General features: G+C 39.0%; 1 protein-coding gene across 1 annotated transcript in view; it reads left to right on the top strand.

The window, feature by feature from the left end:
* SARNP (SAP domain containing ribonucleoprotein) overlaps positions 1-15,929 on the top strand; it is a 72,294-nt gene that overhangs the window by 7,934 nt on the left and 48,431 nt on the right. Inside the window, exons 4-5 of the mRNA XM_087710280.1 lie at positions 6,928-6,995; positions 11,622-11,673. Coding sequence (XP_087566406.1) covers positions 6,928-6,995; positions 11,622-11,673 — 120 coding nt within the window. The remainder of the gene's footprint in view (positions 1-6,927; positions 6,996-11,621; positions 11,674-15,929) is intronic.

The raw sequence follows: 15,929 nt of genomic DNA, 5'->3' as shown, positions 1-15,929 counted from the left end.
CTCCCTCTTCTTTGTGGCAACCCCTGAGATAGTGGAACACTGCTATCATGTCTCCCCTAGTCCTTTTTTTCATTAAACTAGACACACTCAGTTCCTGCAACCGTTTTTCATATGTTTTAGTCTCCAGTCCCCTAATCATCTTTGTTGCTCTTCTCTGCACTCTTTCTAGAGTCTCCACATTTTCTTTCATCATGGTGACCAAAACTGAATGCGGTATTCCAAATGTGACCTTACCAAGGCCTTATAAAGTGGTATTAACACTTCACGTGATCTTGATTCTATCCCTCTGTTTATGCAGCCTAGAACTGTGTTGGCTTTTTTGGCAGCTGCTGTACACTGCTGGTTCATATTTAAATGGTTGTCCACTAGGACTCCAAGATGCCTCTCACAGTTACTACTATTGAGAAAGTTACCACCTATGCTATACCTGTGCATTTTGTTTTTTTTGCCTAAATGTAGAACCTTACTCTTCACCATTGAATTTCATTTTATTAGATAGTGCCCAATGTTCAAGTTAGTCAAGATCCTTCTGTATCTTAAGCCTGTCTTCTGGAGTGTTGGCTATTCCTGCCAGTTTGGTGTCATCTGCAAATTTGATGAGTTCCCCATTTATTCCCTCATCCAAATCATTGATGAAGATGTTGAAGAGTACTAGGCGTAAAACAGAGCCTTGGGGTACTCCACTGCATACTTCCCTCCATGTAGATGCAGTTCCATTGAGTTTGGAAACATACTGTCTGTTGGATTTGCTGAGCTCCTCGACATTGATTTTGAAGATTCAAATAGTATTTCAGATTTCTCTTGTCACTGGGGCCTGAAAAGGTCCGTTTTCATGTTGCTATATATTTTGAGAGTCAGGAAAGTCTGCAGAATAGCCTGGCTGCCAGCGGTATAATATCTTCCCCTCAGTGTGACTGCAGGGTGTCTTGTTAAACTGCATTGTGACCGGCTATAATCTAAGGAAACCTGAAGCCTCCGGAGGGAGAAAACGGCCCAATGGGCAACCCGGAAGTCTATTGGGCTGTTTTTCACCCTCCCCAGGCTCATAGAAAGTCTCTGGAGTCTTGGGAGGGTGAAAAACGGACCTACCGGGGCTACCGGAAGTTAGAAAATGGTCTGTTTCTGGCCTCCGGGGAGGGAGCAGGGGAGGCTATTTTCACCCTCCCCAGGGTCCAAGAAAGCCGTGTGTGTGTCATGTGCACATGCAAAGAGGGCACAGCGCAGGGGGGCATTAAATTATGGGAGTGAGCATACGAGCAAGCGCAATTGTGTGTGTGTGCTTTTGGCACCTGAGGCAAAAAACGTTCGCCATCACTGGCCTAAACATTAGTATTCGAACATAGATCATTTTAACTTATATTTGATTGTGTTTACTAATTTAGGTGCAATATTACTATATATTGCTAGGCCATGTATGATAAGCCATATGCTAAATAATAATATTTTTAAATGATGTAATTATTTTATGAATGTTTTTGTTATTTTTATAAATTGTTTCTAGACTATATGGATTATAATAGGAAAAAAATCTGCCATATTTTATAAGACGCACTCTTCCCTCTCCCCCCCCAAAAAGTTGGTGGAAATGTCTTATAGAACTAATGTTGTTGAAGCCCCACCCACTCGCTTACCTCCACCCTTCGGCCTCTGCCTCCCAGCAATTTGCCTCCTTGCAGCAAACAGCCTGGTCATCTTCAGCAGAGCCTGATTTAGCACAAGCAGCTGATTGGTGGTTGGATCTGCCTCCCGGAATACCACCAATCAGCTGTTCCAGGCTGCAGGGATCACCACCGGCCATTGCTGCTGCCACTTATCAATGCCTCCACGCATCCCATTTTTGGCCCACTCCAGGCAGCGGGGATAGGCAGCGGCAGCAATCCCCACTGCCAGAAATGAGCTGGAAACAGGACACACGGAGACTGAAAATGGAGCATACTGAGGTGACAATAGGTGGCAGCCTGGATGGGCGGCCAGGATCCCCGCAGCCTAGAACATCTGATAAGCGGTACTCCGGGAGGCTGACCCAAATGCCAATCAGCTGCTCATGCAAAATCAGGCTGTGCTGAAGCTGACCTTGCTGTTTGCTGCAAGGTGGAAAATTGCTGGGAGGCAGAGGCAGATTTTTTTTTCTTGTTTACCTGCCCAAAAGCTTAGTGTGTCTTATAGTCCAGAGTGTCTTATAGTCTGAAAAATCTAGTATTTATAATAATCAGAACAGTGCTGTTCACATTGTCACGTTTAGTGCATCTGGTTATTTTTCAGTACAATAAAATATTCCTTTGTGCTCAGAAACTGAATCATTTATGTATCTTCAGTAACTGACCACTTCAGTAATGGGGGAAAATATTTATGTTTTTTTTTTCAAATATTTGAAAACACAGTTTAAGTTGCTTCCAATCTGTTTTGAAAATTGATTTAGCTGTAGCTATTAACTTCTTACAACTTCCATATCAATAGCTTAAATAAGTTTTAATTTTATGTAAAATCTTTGTAACAATTATTAGAAAGGGCTCTAAAAGTATTAATGAGGACGATGCTAAAATGACATTTTTTGTTCTTTATAAATGTTATAGATATTATGCTCTAAAATAATAAAAAAAACTAATGCAGAAGTGTGATTTATTTTAAGTAATCACATTCTTTCAAGGTGCATAATCTTTCTTTTTCCGGTCATGGAAATAACATAGTTCATTATGAATTTTGAATGTGATTCCTCACATGATTCATTACTCCCCCTGTTCTGTCCCCACATATTCTTGAGATATCGCTATATGGCCCATACTTTCCTTCCTTCCTTCCTTCCTTCCTTCCTTCCTTCCTTCCTTCCTTCCTTCCTTCCTTCCTTCCTTCCTTCCTTCCTAAAGTATGCAAATAAAATTCATTGATTACTTATTTTGCTTGTGCAGACTATAGAAATTTACTTTTTGTTACATATAACCAGACATTTTTTTTTAAATCATCTTAAAGTTAGTCCATAAATGTATAAAATGTTTGTAGGGCTCGTTTTTCAAAGTCAGCATGAACCAAAAAGCCTTTAGCAAAGAATAAAGGGGAGAAAATATTTTACAAAGGGACTGATTGAACAGAATTGGGTCAATTCATCCATCCTCTGATACCTTTTTCCTATGGCTGGCATAGAAACCAGCCAAATGTCGCAATGATTCTTCTTTTTTCTTATAAGTTGGCACATTGCCTGCATTAAATTCTTGAATACCTTTGTCAATCAGGAGAGCTGCTAAAGGCATAACAGCATAATTCTTTCCAAAAATATCCAAAAGTTATAGAAGTCAATCTTTGTAAATTCACATAAAAGTGGTAATATTGGGGCATGAGTGGAAAAATTACTATATTGAATTGTAATGTTATATGGTCATCCCAAGTTTTATAAAATAACCAGATAATTTCTGACCTTTATGCTAGATTATAGCCATGGTGGCACAGTGGTTAGAATGTAGCATTGCAGACTAACTGCCCATTGCCAGGCGTTAGCAGCTGGCAATGGAGTTACCAGGAGTTAGCAGCTCAAGCCTTTCATCCTTCCAAGGTTGATAAAATGAAGACCCAGATTGTTGAGGGAAATATGCTGATATTGTAAACCGCCCAGAGAGTACTGTAAAGCACTGTGAAGCATTATATACAGTGCATTCAAAAAGTATTCAGACCCCCTTCACTTCTGTCAATTTTGTTATGCTGCAGTCTGATTCTACAGGTTGAAATTCATTTTTTTCTGATTACATTCAGTACGCCATAAGTGAAAACAGAATTCTAGAAATGTTTGTAAATTTATTAAAAATAAAAAACCTGAAATATCATATTGGCATAAGTATTTAGACCCTTTGCAACAACACTTGAAATTTAGCTCTGGTCCCTCCCATTTCTTTTGATTGTTGCTGACATGTTTCTACACCTTGACTGGAGTCCATTTGTGATAAATTAAATTGATTGGACATGATTCAGAAAGGCACACATCGCTCCATAGAAGGCTTCACAGCTGGCAATGCATACTGTAACAGAGCAAAAGCCATGGGCTTAAGGCAGTGATGGTGAACCTATGACACGCGTGTCAGTGCTGACACGCGTAGCCATTTGGGGTGACACGCACAGGATTAAATGCGATTCATCCTCGGCTCCTGCACGGCCGCCGAGGATGAAAGAATCTGTGCTGGAGGAATGGGGGGGCGGGACGTGTGATCTCCCCCGCCCATACTCACTTACTGTATCGCCGCCGCCCCTTTCTGAGCGCAGGGGCTGCTGGTAAGGCGTGCGTGCCGTGCGCACACACGTCATCAGCGCGGCGAGGGAGGACCCGCAGGAGAGGAGCGCGGGAACAGTGCACGCCTCTCTCCAGTCAGGCCGGCACAGAGAGTCTACTCCTGGGACTGTCGGTTACAACCGCACCACAGCAGGGAACAGCGGAGTGCCAACGGGAACTGTGAGCGCCATTAGCAGCAACTATTGGGGTGCCATGGACTTGTAATTGCCCACAATAACTGAGATAAGTGAGGGGGAGGTTGTGTTAGCTTGTTAGGCTAGTTAACCCCTAATTGGCTATCTATAATTCTATCTGCTGTCACTGGCCCACTGATGGAGCACCCAAAAAATAAAAAACAAAGGTTAAGTAAAGGGAGTGGTAGTGGCAGTGGCCGACCCTTTCAAGAGACATGGAGCGAGATGTATGGCATTATAGAAAAAAATGGCAGATCATTTTGCGTTCTATGTACTGAAACGGTAGTAAGCAGAACGTGGAATATAAATAGACATTTTGAAACTAATCATTCCCAGCTCTTGGAAAAAAGTGAGGATGAAAGAAGTTACTAAGCAGGTATGTTAAATAATTTGTTTTTGGTTTATTAAATACAATTATATATTGCAATTATACATTTTTGTAGTTTAAACTATAAATTGCGCAAAATTATGTTTTTGTCGAAGTGACACACAACGCGAGTTATGCTCGATTTTTTGCCAATTTTTGACACACCACGCCAAAAAGGTTGCCCATCACTGGCTTAAGGTAACTGCCTGTAGACAGGCAGGATTATTTTAAGGCACACATCTGGGGATGGCTGCAAAAAAAATTATTCAGATGCACTGAAGGTTCCTAAAGAGCACAGTGGCCTCTATAATTCTCAAATGGAAGAGGTTTGGCACAGGACTCTTCCAAGATTGGTTGTGCAGTGAAACTAAACAATTGGGGGAGAAGGGCCTTAGTAAGAGAGGTGACCAAGAATCCGATGTCACTAATTGAGTTCCAGAGATCCTGTGTCGAGATGGGGCAGAGTTCCAAAAGAACAACCATCACTGCAGCCCTCCACTGATCTGGGCTTTATGGCAAAGTGTCTAGACGGAAGCAAAATACATGAAAAGCCCACTTGGAGTTTTGCAAAAAAGCACCTGAAGTACTCACAAGCTCTGAGGAACAAGATTCTCTGGTCTGATGAAATCAAGATTGAACTGTTTGTCCTCAATTTTAAATGTTATGTCTGGAGGAAACCAGGCACTGCACATCTCCTGCCCAATACCACCCCAACAGTGAAGCAGGGTAGTGGCAGCATCATACTGTGGGGATGTTTTTCAGCAGCAGGGACTCTGAGACTGGTTAGGGTTGAGGAAAAGCTGAATGGAGCAAAGTACAAAGATATCCACAATGAAAACCCTGTTCTACAGTGCCTCGAGACCTAAGACTGGGCCAAAGATTCACTTTCCAACATGACACCAATCCTAAACACACAGTCAAGACAACACAGGAGAAGCTTAGGGACAACTCCGTGAATGTCCTAGAGTGACCCAGCCAGAGCCCTGATTTGAACCCTATTGAACATCTCTGGAAAATATCTGTCCACTGACAGTTACCATCCAACCTGACCGAGCTCAAGAGGATTTGCAAGGAAGAATGGCAGAAAATCCCCCAATCCAAATGTGCAAAGCTTGTTGTGTCATACCCAAAACGACTCGAGGCTGTAATTGCTACCAAAGGTGCTTCACTAAAGTACTGAGTGAAGGGTCTGAATACATGCCAATGTGATATTTCAGTTTTCTCTTCTTAATAAATTTACAGACAAAAATTCTAAAATTCTGTTTTCACATTGTCATTATGGCATACTGTAGATTAATGAGAAAAAATAAATTTTAACAATGGTAGAATCAAGCTGCAGCATAACAACATTGACAAAAGTGAAGGGGGTCTGAATGCCTTCTGAATGCACTGTAAGTCTAAATGCTATTGCTAGGGCTATTGCACTTTTTATTGACAACAGAGTTATTCTTGCTTTGTATGTGACTTGAAAAGCACCAATTTTAGCTATTCAGTTCACTGGAGAAAAAATATCAGTGGTATTGTGAGTCTTTAACCTGAATGTACATGCATTCCTTATATATTTCTTCAAATTATCCCCAGCTTTTAATTGCTGTTTGTTCTCTCTTCTGTTTTCCTACAAGGAAACTATGTATTTTACTTCAAGCTGGAAGCTATTCTGAATCTTAATAGCAGAAATTATATTTCTAGAAATGGATAATGCAAATGTATTTATCTTCCTATAGGTTTTTGGGAAGTATATTGGGGCAGTTGAATGTCATCCTGGTTAGGAATAAACTTTTATATGGATAACATTTTTAGAACCCTGTCTGCACTTCACTCTCATATTGGCTATCCAATAGACTGAACTACAATAAGAAATTAAATACTGGACATGCTGTCCCCCTCCCCCCAAATATTTGTTAAATATTTCCAGCCTCAAACGCTGTTGACCAAGAGTTGTGGGGTTCTCTTCAGAGGTAAAATTCTGTGAATGTTTACTTTAATTCATAATTTACTCATTAATGTCTACTTCAGTAAGGCATATATATAAGATGGGGCTGGAACTGTTTGTGCAGCCTATATTTGTTCTGCTTTGTAGATCCACTTTTTAACTTTGAATATTTACATTGCAGGAAGAAGAACAGAAGCCCTTAGACAATCCCATTAAAGAGGAAATGACTATAGAGACCTCTCCTGAAACGTAATTTTACTTCAAAATCTATATTGGCCAAGTATTACTCATCTATGTACATTTTCAGAATTTATTTGCTGTTTGTTTATTGCAATTCTGACTCTTGTCTCAATAAGCAAGTGGATTATGAATCTGGATTAGGAAGGATTAGTAATGGATTACATTTGAAATAGTGTGACATTTTGGAAATCTCAGGTATGAGTACAAAGAAGCTAAATATAATTGACCTGAATAAAAAGCCAAATTTAATGAAGTGTATTTAAAATAAGTATAGTCCAAAATTCTGTGATTTAACACCCAGTCCTCATGACTCTTTTGTGCTTAAAACAGATTTACCTAATCTCTAAATTTGTAACCCTGTGTATATTTTACCTTTGATTTTTAAAGAAATTAACATTCTTTTCCAAAGCATTTGAAATTGTGTTCTAGATAAAGGTCATTTATATCAATTATGTAACCAAAGCTGTTATAGTCCGTCCTCCTTCCTTGAACGATATTGCTTTATTTTTCTACATATACATTGACTTTCCCTTTAGATGAAGAATTTCAAATTTAGTTCTACCAAGCTTTCTTACACAAAAGAAAGCTATTAGAAGTTACCCCTGTATTAACAAAGACAAAGCAAAGATACACAGTTTAGCTTGCAGTGCCCATTCTCATTGCACATCAAGGAACAGGCAAGTTGTAAAAGCAAATAGGGCCACCTGTGTCAACGACATGCTTTAAAGGCTAAAAGAGAGAGAAGCAAATTGCCCATTTGGCTGTAGTGCCATTCGTCAGCTGAACATTTGAAGTAGAACACAGTATAGTCCTATGGCCCAGTCAAGCAAGCAGCCATTCATTTTGCACTAAAAGAGGTCAGGGAGGGTGAACTTGTAGCTCATCATGAAATTATCAGGTATGTCACATACCAAAAATCATGGTTAAGGTAGATAAAGTAAATAAACAATAACCTTGCTTGCAATTTTGTCATTTACTTGCTTTCCAAGCTTAGATTTTGGCAGATAGAACTATTCTTGTAGAATAGTTTGGATTATCTGAGAAGTCAAACTTTAATCCACTTGTTTATGGACTAATTTTGTACTTCTTTTCAAACCAAAAGACTTTCAGATAAATTAGAAGGAAAAGATTTTTAAAATGCACTAAGAATACTAACTAAAACACAAATATGTAACACAAAAGTGATACAACACTAAAATAAGGATTTTAGTCTATTATGCCATTTTTAGGTAAACATAAGCTTCATGATATATATTGAAAGAACCCACTCTGCCTAGACATTGTGTTTTTCTTAAAGCAAGGTTATAGTATATTTCCTTTTAAATTGTTTGTTAAATTTATATAGCTACCTATCTCACTTCCATGACTCAGCATTTTACAAAATTAGCAAAACAGGGTTTAGACAGGCAACAATATTTCCAAATATAGACTTGGTAGTCCAGAATCCTACATGGATTTGTTCTTAGTTGTAATATAACTGCAGTGTATTCAGATGCAGCAGTAAAGCTCTCATATTCATTTTCTGTGACACCAGATCTGTTATTTCTTAGTGAGTATGATTAGACCATCATTTGTTCAAAAGGAATAAATGGTTTTAAAATGAAATAGGTTTGATTAAATCACAGCTGAACATTTAGTACAATATCAGCTTCTTGCCAGCAGGGGGTGCCATTTCTCTATACCTATTGCAGATTGCAAACTCTGCTTGCAGGGACAACAAATCCCTGGTTCCTGTTTTGAATTGCTTCCTGTGAAAAAGTCATTAAACCATTACTACCTTTCAGGGCATAAAATAGAAAAACTGTTCAGGAATCTTGAACAAAAGCCATCCATTTCTCTAAATGGGAGACCTTAATGAGTCAGGTTATGACCCACTGTTTTATGGGAGCTGTTTGGAGGAGGAGGATGCCGTTTCATTTAGCCTGGGAACTTCCGAACTTTCTGTCTTCCACTTTGTTTTTTCTTCCAAACTTCAACCTTGTTTTCAGAGCATAAACTTACAAGCACGCCTAGTCCATTATATTTTTGTTCCAGCAGCTAACTGCTTCCATTGAACATTGTTAAAGAAGTGTATATTTGATATGGAGATAGACCAAGCTAAAAGTCAACCATAGTTATTTCATGAACTATAATTCATTTGTTAATATAGGGTCATAAAAAGATAAAAGTCACAGGGGATGTAACATAGGCATTATTTCTCTGCCTTGGATTGACTCCTTAGCATAACTCATCTTTTTTCTGGTTTTGCTTTGTGTATGAATGTTTATATGCTAAATGAAATCTCATTTATCTTCATATAGAAGGCATTCAAATATTTTAATATCCAGAAGTTCAAATGACATTTACAAGTTTACATTGACTTGTAGGAGTGGTTCAGGCAGATTGAGTTCTCTAATGCCTTTGTCAGCTTTCTTCCTTCTTCACCAATGTGCTGTTTTTTCCCATGCTGTTGAGTTAAATGATATCTGTTTTCCTCAGAGCTGAAATAATTTTATTCCTTTCAGTGTGGTACAGATAACAAACTTAAATTAACTAAAATACAACAGCTATCACCCATATGATTAAAGAGTTAAAATCAAGCCTCATATTTGATCCTTTGCTCATACACTTTGTTAAGGGAAATTTCTTTTTGTGCTGTTGCTATTCCCAAAACTCATATTGCCTTATGGAGTATATTATTTCTCACATCCATATCATTCTCTCATCTATCTTTGTTAAACATGGAAACTGAGAAAAAATATTTTAGCATAAAGTCTAAATTTAATAACTTTTTTGAATTAGCATAAGATTGCCTTCAAATTATGTTTCTATATATATTTTACCCATTTTACTAAATTTTTATCGTATGAAAAAAAATTTAACCATCAAAATGGCAATTAAATATATTCTGCCCTTACAACTGTATAAACCTTTTTGTTAATGTAAAGTACCATACCTCTCCTTAATAAGTTGATGTTACCACCTGAAGTATTTTAATAATTCGTCTAGGATTGCTAACTTTTACCAATTGAACATTATTTTGTGGTAATATTCTAATTTGTAAAGTTTAACATGATGTTTTTATAAATGATCCTTAAGTAAGGTTTAGGGAACAATTGTTCCAAGACAGAGCTTGAAGGGTTTTGGGGTTTTGCGGAGTAAATTATTTATAGATAGAAGTCTCTTTGAATGTTGTGTACTTACTCTAGATTTATAGATAACACTAGTAATGCTTCAGAGGAATATAACCACACAGAAAAGGCAGTCCATGTAGAATCTTTTAAGTCTAATTAAGTGATGTTTTTAAGTAAATGGAATTTGGGCAAATAAGGACATTAAATGGAGTCCTTATGCTAGTTGATAAAAAGTTGTGTAATAGACATAAATCCAGCACCATGGACAGCGCAAAATGTAATTTATTGTCTGAAATTCCCCCTTGCTCTAACAATGAGGATGTTGTCGCAGCAACAAGCTAAAGGTAGCCAATCTATAATATGGGCAGCTCTTCATTCTCTGGAGAAGCCCAATTAAAAGATCCTCCGCTGTTACTGTAGCTGTAGAACTAAAAAATATTTAAGGGTTTCTCTAGATTCAGATACTGATGGCAGGGCAGCTTCTCTGACTGGAAGAGACTTTTAAGATTGTCTTTCCCCTGAGAGTACAATTTTATCACTAGATTTTTCTGCTATATCTTGAAAGGGATGTTGTTTGATGAGCATTTTAATGATACAACAGTGCTGCTTTTATAATTGTGGAGTCAAAAATGAACTATTTTCAGAATAACTACGATAATTCATAGATCCATATATTCTCCTAATTTCCCAATGTACCAAAGCAAGGACAAAGCAAGGTTGCCAGCTATAAAATAGGTGTAATATTATTTTCATTTTATTATCAGAGAAAAATTAAGATAAATAATTGTAGGAAGGTAAGATTACCAACAAAATATCTTTGGCGACAGCTAGTTATCCTTAATTAGATTTCAGAAGCTTGTGGTGTATTTGTAACACCTATGGTAACCTTTCTCAACTTGATATTGTCTAGATATGACTGCGTCCCCAAAATTCCACTCTTTTCGACCACTGTGGTTGAGAATCTTTGGATTTGCAGTTCTTATGTATCTTGCTTGCATCCTGTTGAAGTTTTAATTATGAGAAACACAAAACATATTCAAATAGCAATAGCATTTAGACTTCTATACCACTCCATAGTGCTTTACAGCACGCTCTGAGTGGTTTACAGAGTCAGCATATTGCCCCCAACAATCTGGGTCCTCATTTTACCAACCTCAGAAGTATGGAAGGCCGAGTCAACCTTGAGCTGTCAGAATTGAACTCCAGCCTGTGGGCAGAGTTATCCTACCATACTGCATTCTAAGCACTGCACAACAACGCCATGTAGCTTGAAGTATGATCATATTGTGTTTCATAATAGCCACAAGCAGGAAATAGCCTTGACTTAGTAATAGATCAAACATGGTATTCCACACATCCCAAAGTGAGGGCCTTTCAATGTCCATGGCTTGCTGTGCATCTCAAACCAGTAAGCATTCATTATTCAGTAATATATTTTTATGTCCATCAAACTGAATTTACTTTTGTTTATGAAAGGAAAGTATGTCTTGCATTCTGATCAATCTGTTTTGCTTTTATTTAGAAGTGCAGAAAAAAAGGTGGTGAAAATTACCTCAGAAATTCCTCAAATGGAGGTAAGTTGCCTTGTTGCAGTTTATAGATACAGCATCCAAATATGGGAAATGTTTTCTATCCAAACCATATTTTTTATAGCTGAGATTTGGCTGGTGGTTTAGAGTGTAACAGACTTAGGGATTTTTTTAAAAAAAAATTCTAGTATGTTGCTTATCTTATAATATTAGGTTGAGAATAGTTCACATATATTGGCTTCCAGTATGAGTCAAAACTGACTGAAGATGTCTCCACAAATAAAAAGGAAATGAAGACTGCTGTGAAGAATAAAAGACTAGTTGGTAGATTAGTTCTTCAAATCTCTCTGGAGAAGGAGAAATTGAAAGATTGGACACAATATAGATTAGTGGATTGGGAAAGAATTTGGAACACAAATTATAAACTAACACGATCAGTAGCACTCAAAGAAAATATGTATAAAATGTTTTATCATTGGCATTTACCACCAACGAGATTGGCTAAAATGTACCCAAACATGAATCCGACCTGCTGAAAGTGTAAATAAATTAAGTACATATTAAGACATCGGCTGACCACAGCTAGAATAGCATTTGCCTGCTGCTGGAAACAAAATAATATTTATTTATTTATTTATAAAATTTATATGCTGCCCAATCCCGAAGGACTCCGGGCGGCTTACAAAAAAGAGAAAAAACAGAGAAAAAAGAGAGGAAAAAAAAAGGTTTAAAATCGTAACACCACATACATTCATTCTAATCGGGGCTGGACCTCAACAGTGAGGTCAACAGCCCCAGGCCTGCCGGAACAGCCAGATTTTTACAGCTTTCCTGAAGGCCATGAGAGTGGGTATGGTCCGGATCTCTGGGGTAGCTGATTCCAAAGAGTCGGAGCAGCCACAGAGAAGGCTGTCCTCCGGGGGCCCGCCAGCCGACACTATTTGGCTGATGGCATCTGAAGGAGGCCCAATCTGTGGGATCTTACTGGCCGCTGGGAGGTATGTGGCAGTAGGCAGTCTCGCAAACACGCTGGTCCTGAGCCATGTAGGGCTTTAAAGGTAATAACCAACACCAGCTCGCGGAGGACAGGTGTAACGTGGGTATACCTCGGTGCACCCAATATCGCTCGCGCGTCCGCATTCTGGACTAACTGCAGTCTCCAAACGCTTTTCAAGGGTAGCCCCATGTAGAGCACATTGCAATAATCCAGCCTTGAGGTGACAAGGGCGTGAGAAACAATTTGAAGTGCCTCCCGATCCAAATAGGGCTGCAATTGGTGCACCAGACGAACCTGGGCAAAGGCCCCCCTGGTCACAGCCGATAGATGATGTATCCCCTTGGACGAATTAGTGATACAAATTTTTTGGGATTGTACAGAGATGGACAAATTAACACTAAAATTAAAAGACAAAGGAGTGCCGGAATATTATGAAATTTGGAATAATTGGTATGAATAACTGCAAAACAAGAATAAAATTAATTAAGCTGAAAACAATATATACACACACACAGAGAGAGAGAGAACTGTGTATAAAGGTTTATAAACATAGAAGCGAAATAATATTTACATGTACAGGTATGATGACATAATATTGATATAATGACTGTAAGGTGTTGTAGAAGAAAAATAATAATAAAAAAAGAAAGATTGCCCATTGGTTCTCTAATTGGTAGCCCCTCACAAGGAGACCTTAAAACAAGGGTCTCCTGTGGGCTTGAGTGCCGGGAGCTCTTTGCTGTCAGCAGCGGCAGGAACTTTCATAAGGACATGAAGCAAACCTAACTCATTTTCTAATCACATTTAGAAATGTTAAGTTTAACCATTTACTTAATTTGACACCCGATAAGTTTTAAATGGAGACTTGGCAAATTGGCAAAAAAGGGGAGGTGGTTAAAAAAGGAGACCAGAGAAATTTGCTAAAATAAATTCATATAAAATGACTGAAATGAACCTAGTTAAGAATCAAGGCTTGATAAAGTTTGCAAATAGACATGAGGGATTTAAAGGATTGGGCAGAAAATAATTAAAATGGCTAAGTCGACTAAGATTTCTATATTTTTAAGAGTTTTTTTTAAAAAAAACATCTAAAATATTAATAACCAATATCTCAGAAAGGATACATATTTCAATGAATTAGTTTTCAGAAGATGATGAGAAATGACACAGACATTGTAGAATTTCAAGGCAGATTACAACATTGACATTACCAAAATGGGACTACAAAAGATGAATCAAGAAAAAGTATCTGGACATGGAACAGCTCTGACAAGAAATCCCAGACTGTTTCTTATGGGGTTTACAAAGTAAGCTGGTAAAATCTTTAAGGATTCCTAAAAGTCAAAGAGTGATAAAAGATAAAATCCTGTGATGACACAATAATGATTTAAAAGTCAAGATTGTGCAGAGCAAAAAGAAGGAATATAAAGTTAGACTACTTGCCCAGGGATAAATTATTTGTTTGATATTTCTTATAACTCCTAATGGCCTTCAGTGAACTAGGATTGAAAAGATTATTTTGGGTTGTATATAAAGTAGGCTATGGAGAGAGTGTTTCTTTTTTTAAAATATGTGAGATAAAGGGTCACCATACAACTCACATAACAAGAAGCTATGGCTTTCCATTTTGTTTGAATGAGCTTTATAAGTCTCTTGAACATTTGTTGTTCTAACATTCTTTTCTGAATTTATCATAGATTTCTGCACTTTTTCTTGTCTGTGCAATCATATTCTTGCTCATTCTTGTGTAAACTTAGCAATAGCAGTTAGATTTATATACTGCTTCACAATGCTTAACAGCCTTTTCTTAAGCAGTTTGCAGAGTCAGCCTATTGCCCCCAACAATCTGGATCCTCATTTTACCCACCTCGGAAGAATGGAAGGCTGAGTCAACCTTGAGCCTGGTGGCATTCGAACTACCAAATTGCAGCAGTAGAAGCAGAAGTAGTCTGCAGTACTGCACTCTAAACACTGCCACCGTGCCTCAAAAACACTGTAACTTTTAATTTTTAAACAGTACATATGTTTTCTTATTAAAGTGCTATGTGCCTGATTTCAAATAATGTTTATGCCAGTTAAGCTATAGCTTGATTTGTATAGATAGGAAAGGAAGAACATTAGTCATTTTCTAGTCATGGCAAGTCTGCTCTTGTGTCTTTTTCTGGGTGCTGCTTGGAGATTCCAAGCATGGGTTAAATGCAGCCAATCTACCCAGGACTGAATTGAAACTTTTAAGCCATGCCTCTGGTGCTGACTATTCTTCAGATTTTTTTCAATTCAGTCAGCCCAGTGGACGCGCTTTCTCTTCATTCCTATAAATTGCTTGGACTCTCTGTTCCTTTCACCTTTTAAATTTTTTCCCCTTTTTTCCTTTCCTTCTACTTGGATCGTTGTGAGCAGGTGAGTTGGTGAGTTGTTTCCCTCTAATTCCCTGGAATTCACCACTTTCAGCCTCTCTGGTGTCCTGGGCTCGCTTGGACGCTGTGACACTGCAGGCAGCTGTTGGTGGAGGCGCATGGGTCGGAGTGCCGATGCCAGCACGATCGCAGCAATCCCGCTGCGATCTTTCTCCCTGCTGAAACCTTTGCTGCTTCCGACTGTGTTTCTAAGGGAGCCAGCAGTTTGCGCGGAGCCTCAGGGCTCTCCAGCGAGTGCGGGCAGCCATTTTAAGGAGGTCGCACATTGCGGTGGCCATTTTGAGAAGGACAAAAGTGACAGCCACCATTTTGTTTGACCTAGTTTTTGTTGCAAAAATTGCCGCAGCTGCCTGATGGCCTATCTCTTGCAGGTCACTGCCAGGAGCCTTCCTGACCGGTCATTCCGGCAGATTTTGTCTTCATTAACCAATGCAACTCTGCAGTGGGCGTCAGAGGCTTGTGGCCCTACGAGGTCACACTCCACAGCATTTGACCTGCGTGGGTGCTGGGGGCTTCAGAGCTTGCACTGATCTGCTCATTGCCATCAAGGACTGCTGAGCCTTGCCTTCCCTGTCTTCAGTGTCTCTTCGCTAGAGCGCTAAGGCACCTTCCCAACTGTAAGGTGGTGAGTGGGGGGAAGTCCTAAATTTGGCCTTTGCATTCCCACACCTAGCCATGGCAGAACAGGCCCCTGAGGAGCCACAGTCAGGCCCATCCACCAGACGGGCCTGTACCAGACAAGCTGGCAAGGCAGCCAGGGAGGCAATTAGAGCAAGGAAGCCCTATTCCAGGCAGGGGACCAAGCAAGGTTCGGGCCTAGATAGGGCGCTCTGAGACCCCAGAAGGCCTTGGAAAAACAATTTTCCAAGGCCCAACAACAACAGGCC

Source organism: Thamnophis sirtalis, unplaced genomic scaffold, assembly GCF_051295495.1.
Source record: "Thamnophis sirtalis isolate CommonGarterSnake01/CBP01778 unplaced genomic scaffold, rThaSir2_p1.2 scaffold_3, whole genome shotgun sequence".
In the NCBI taxonomy this organism is placed as follows: Eukaryota; Metazoa; Chordata; class Lepidosauria; order Squamata; family Natricidae; genus Thamnophis; species Thamnophis sirtalis.
Note: the sequence above shows the minus strand (reverse complement) of the source record. Positions and strands in the feature narration are given on the sequence as shown.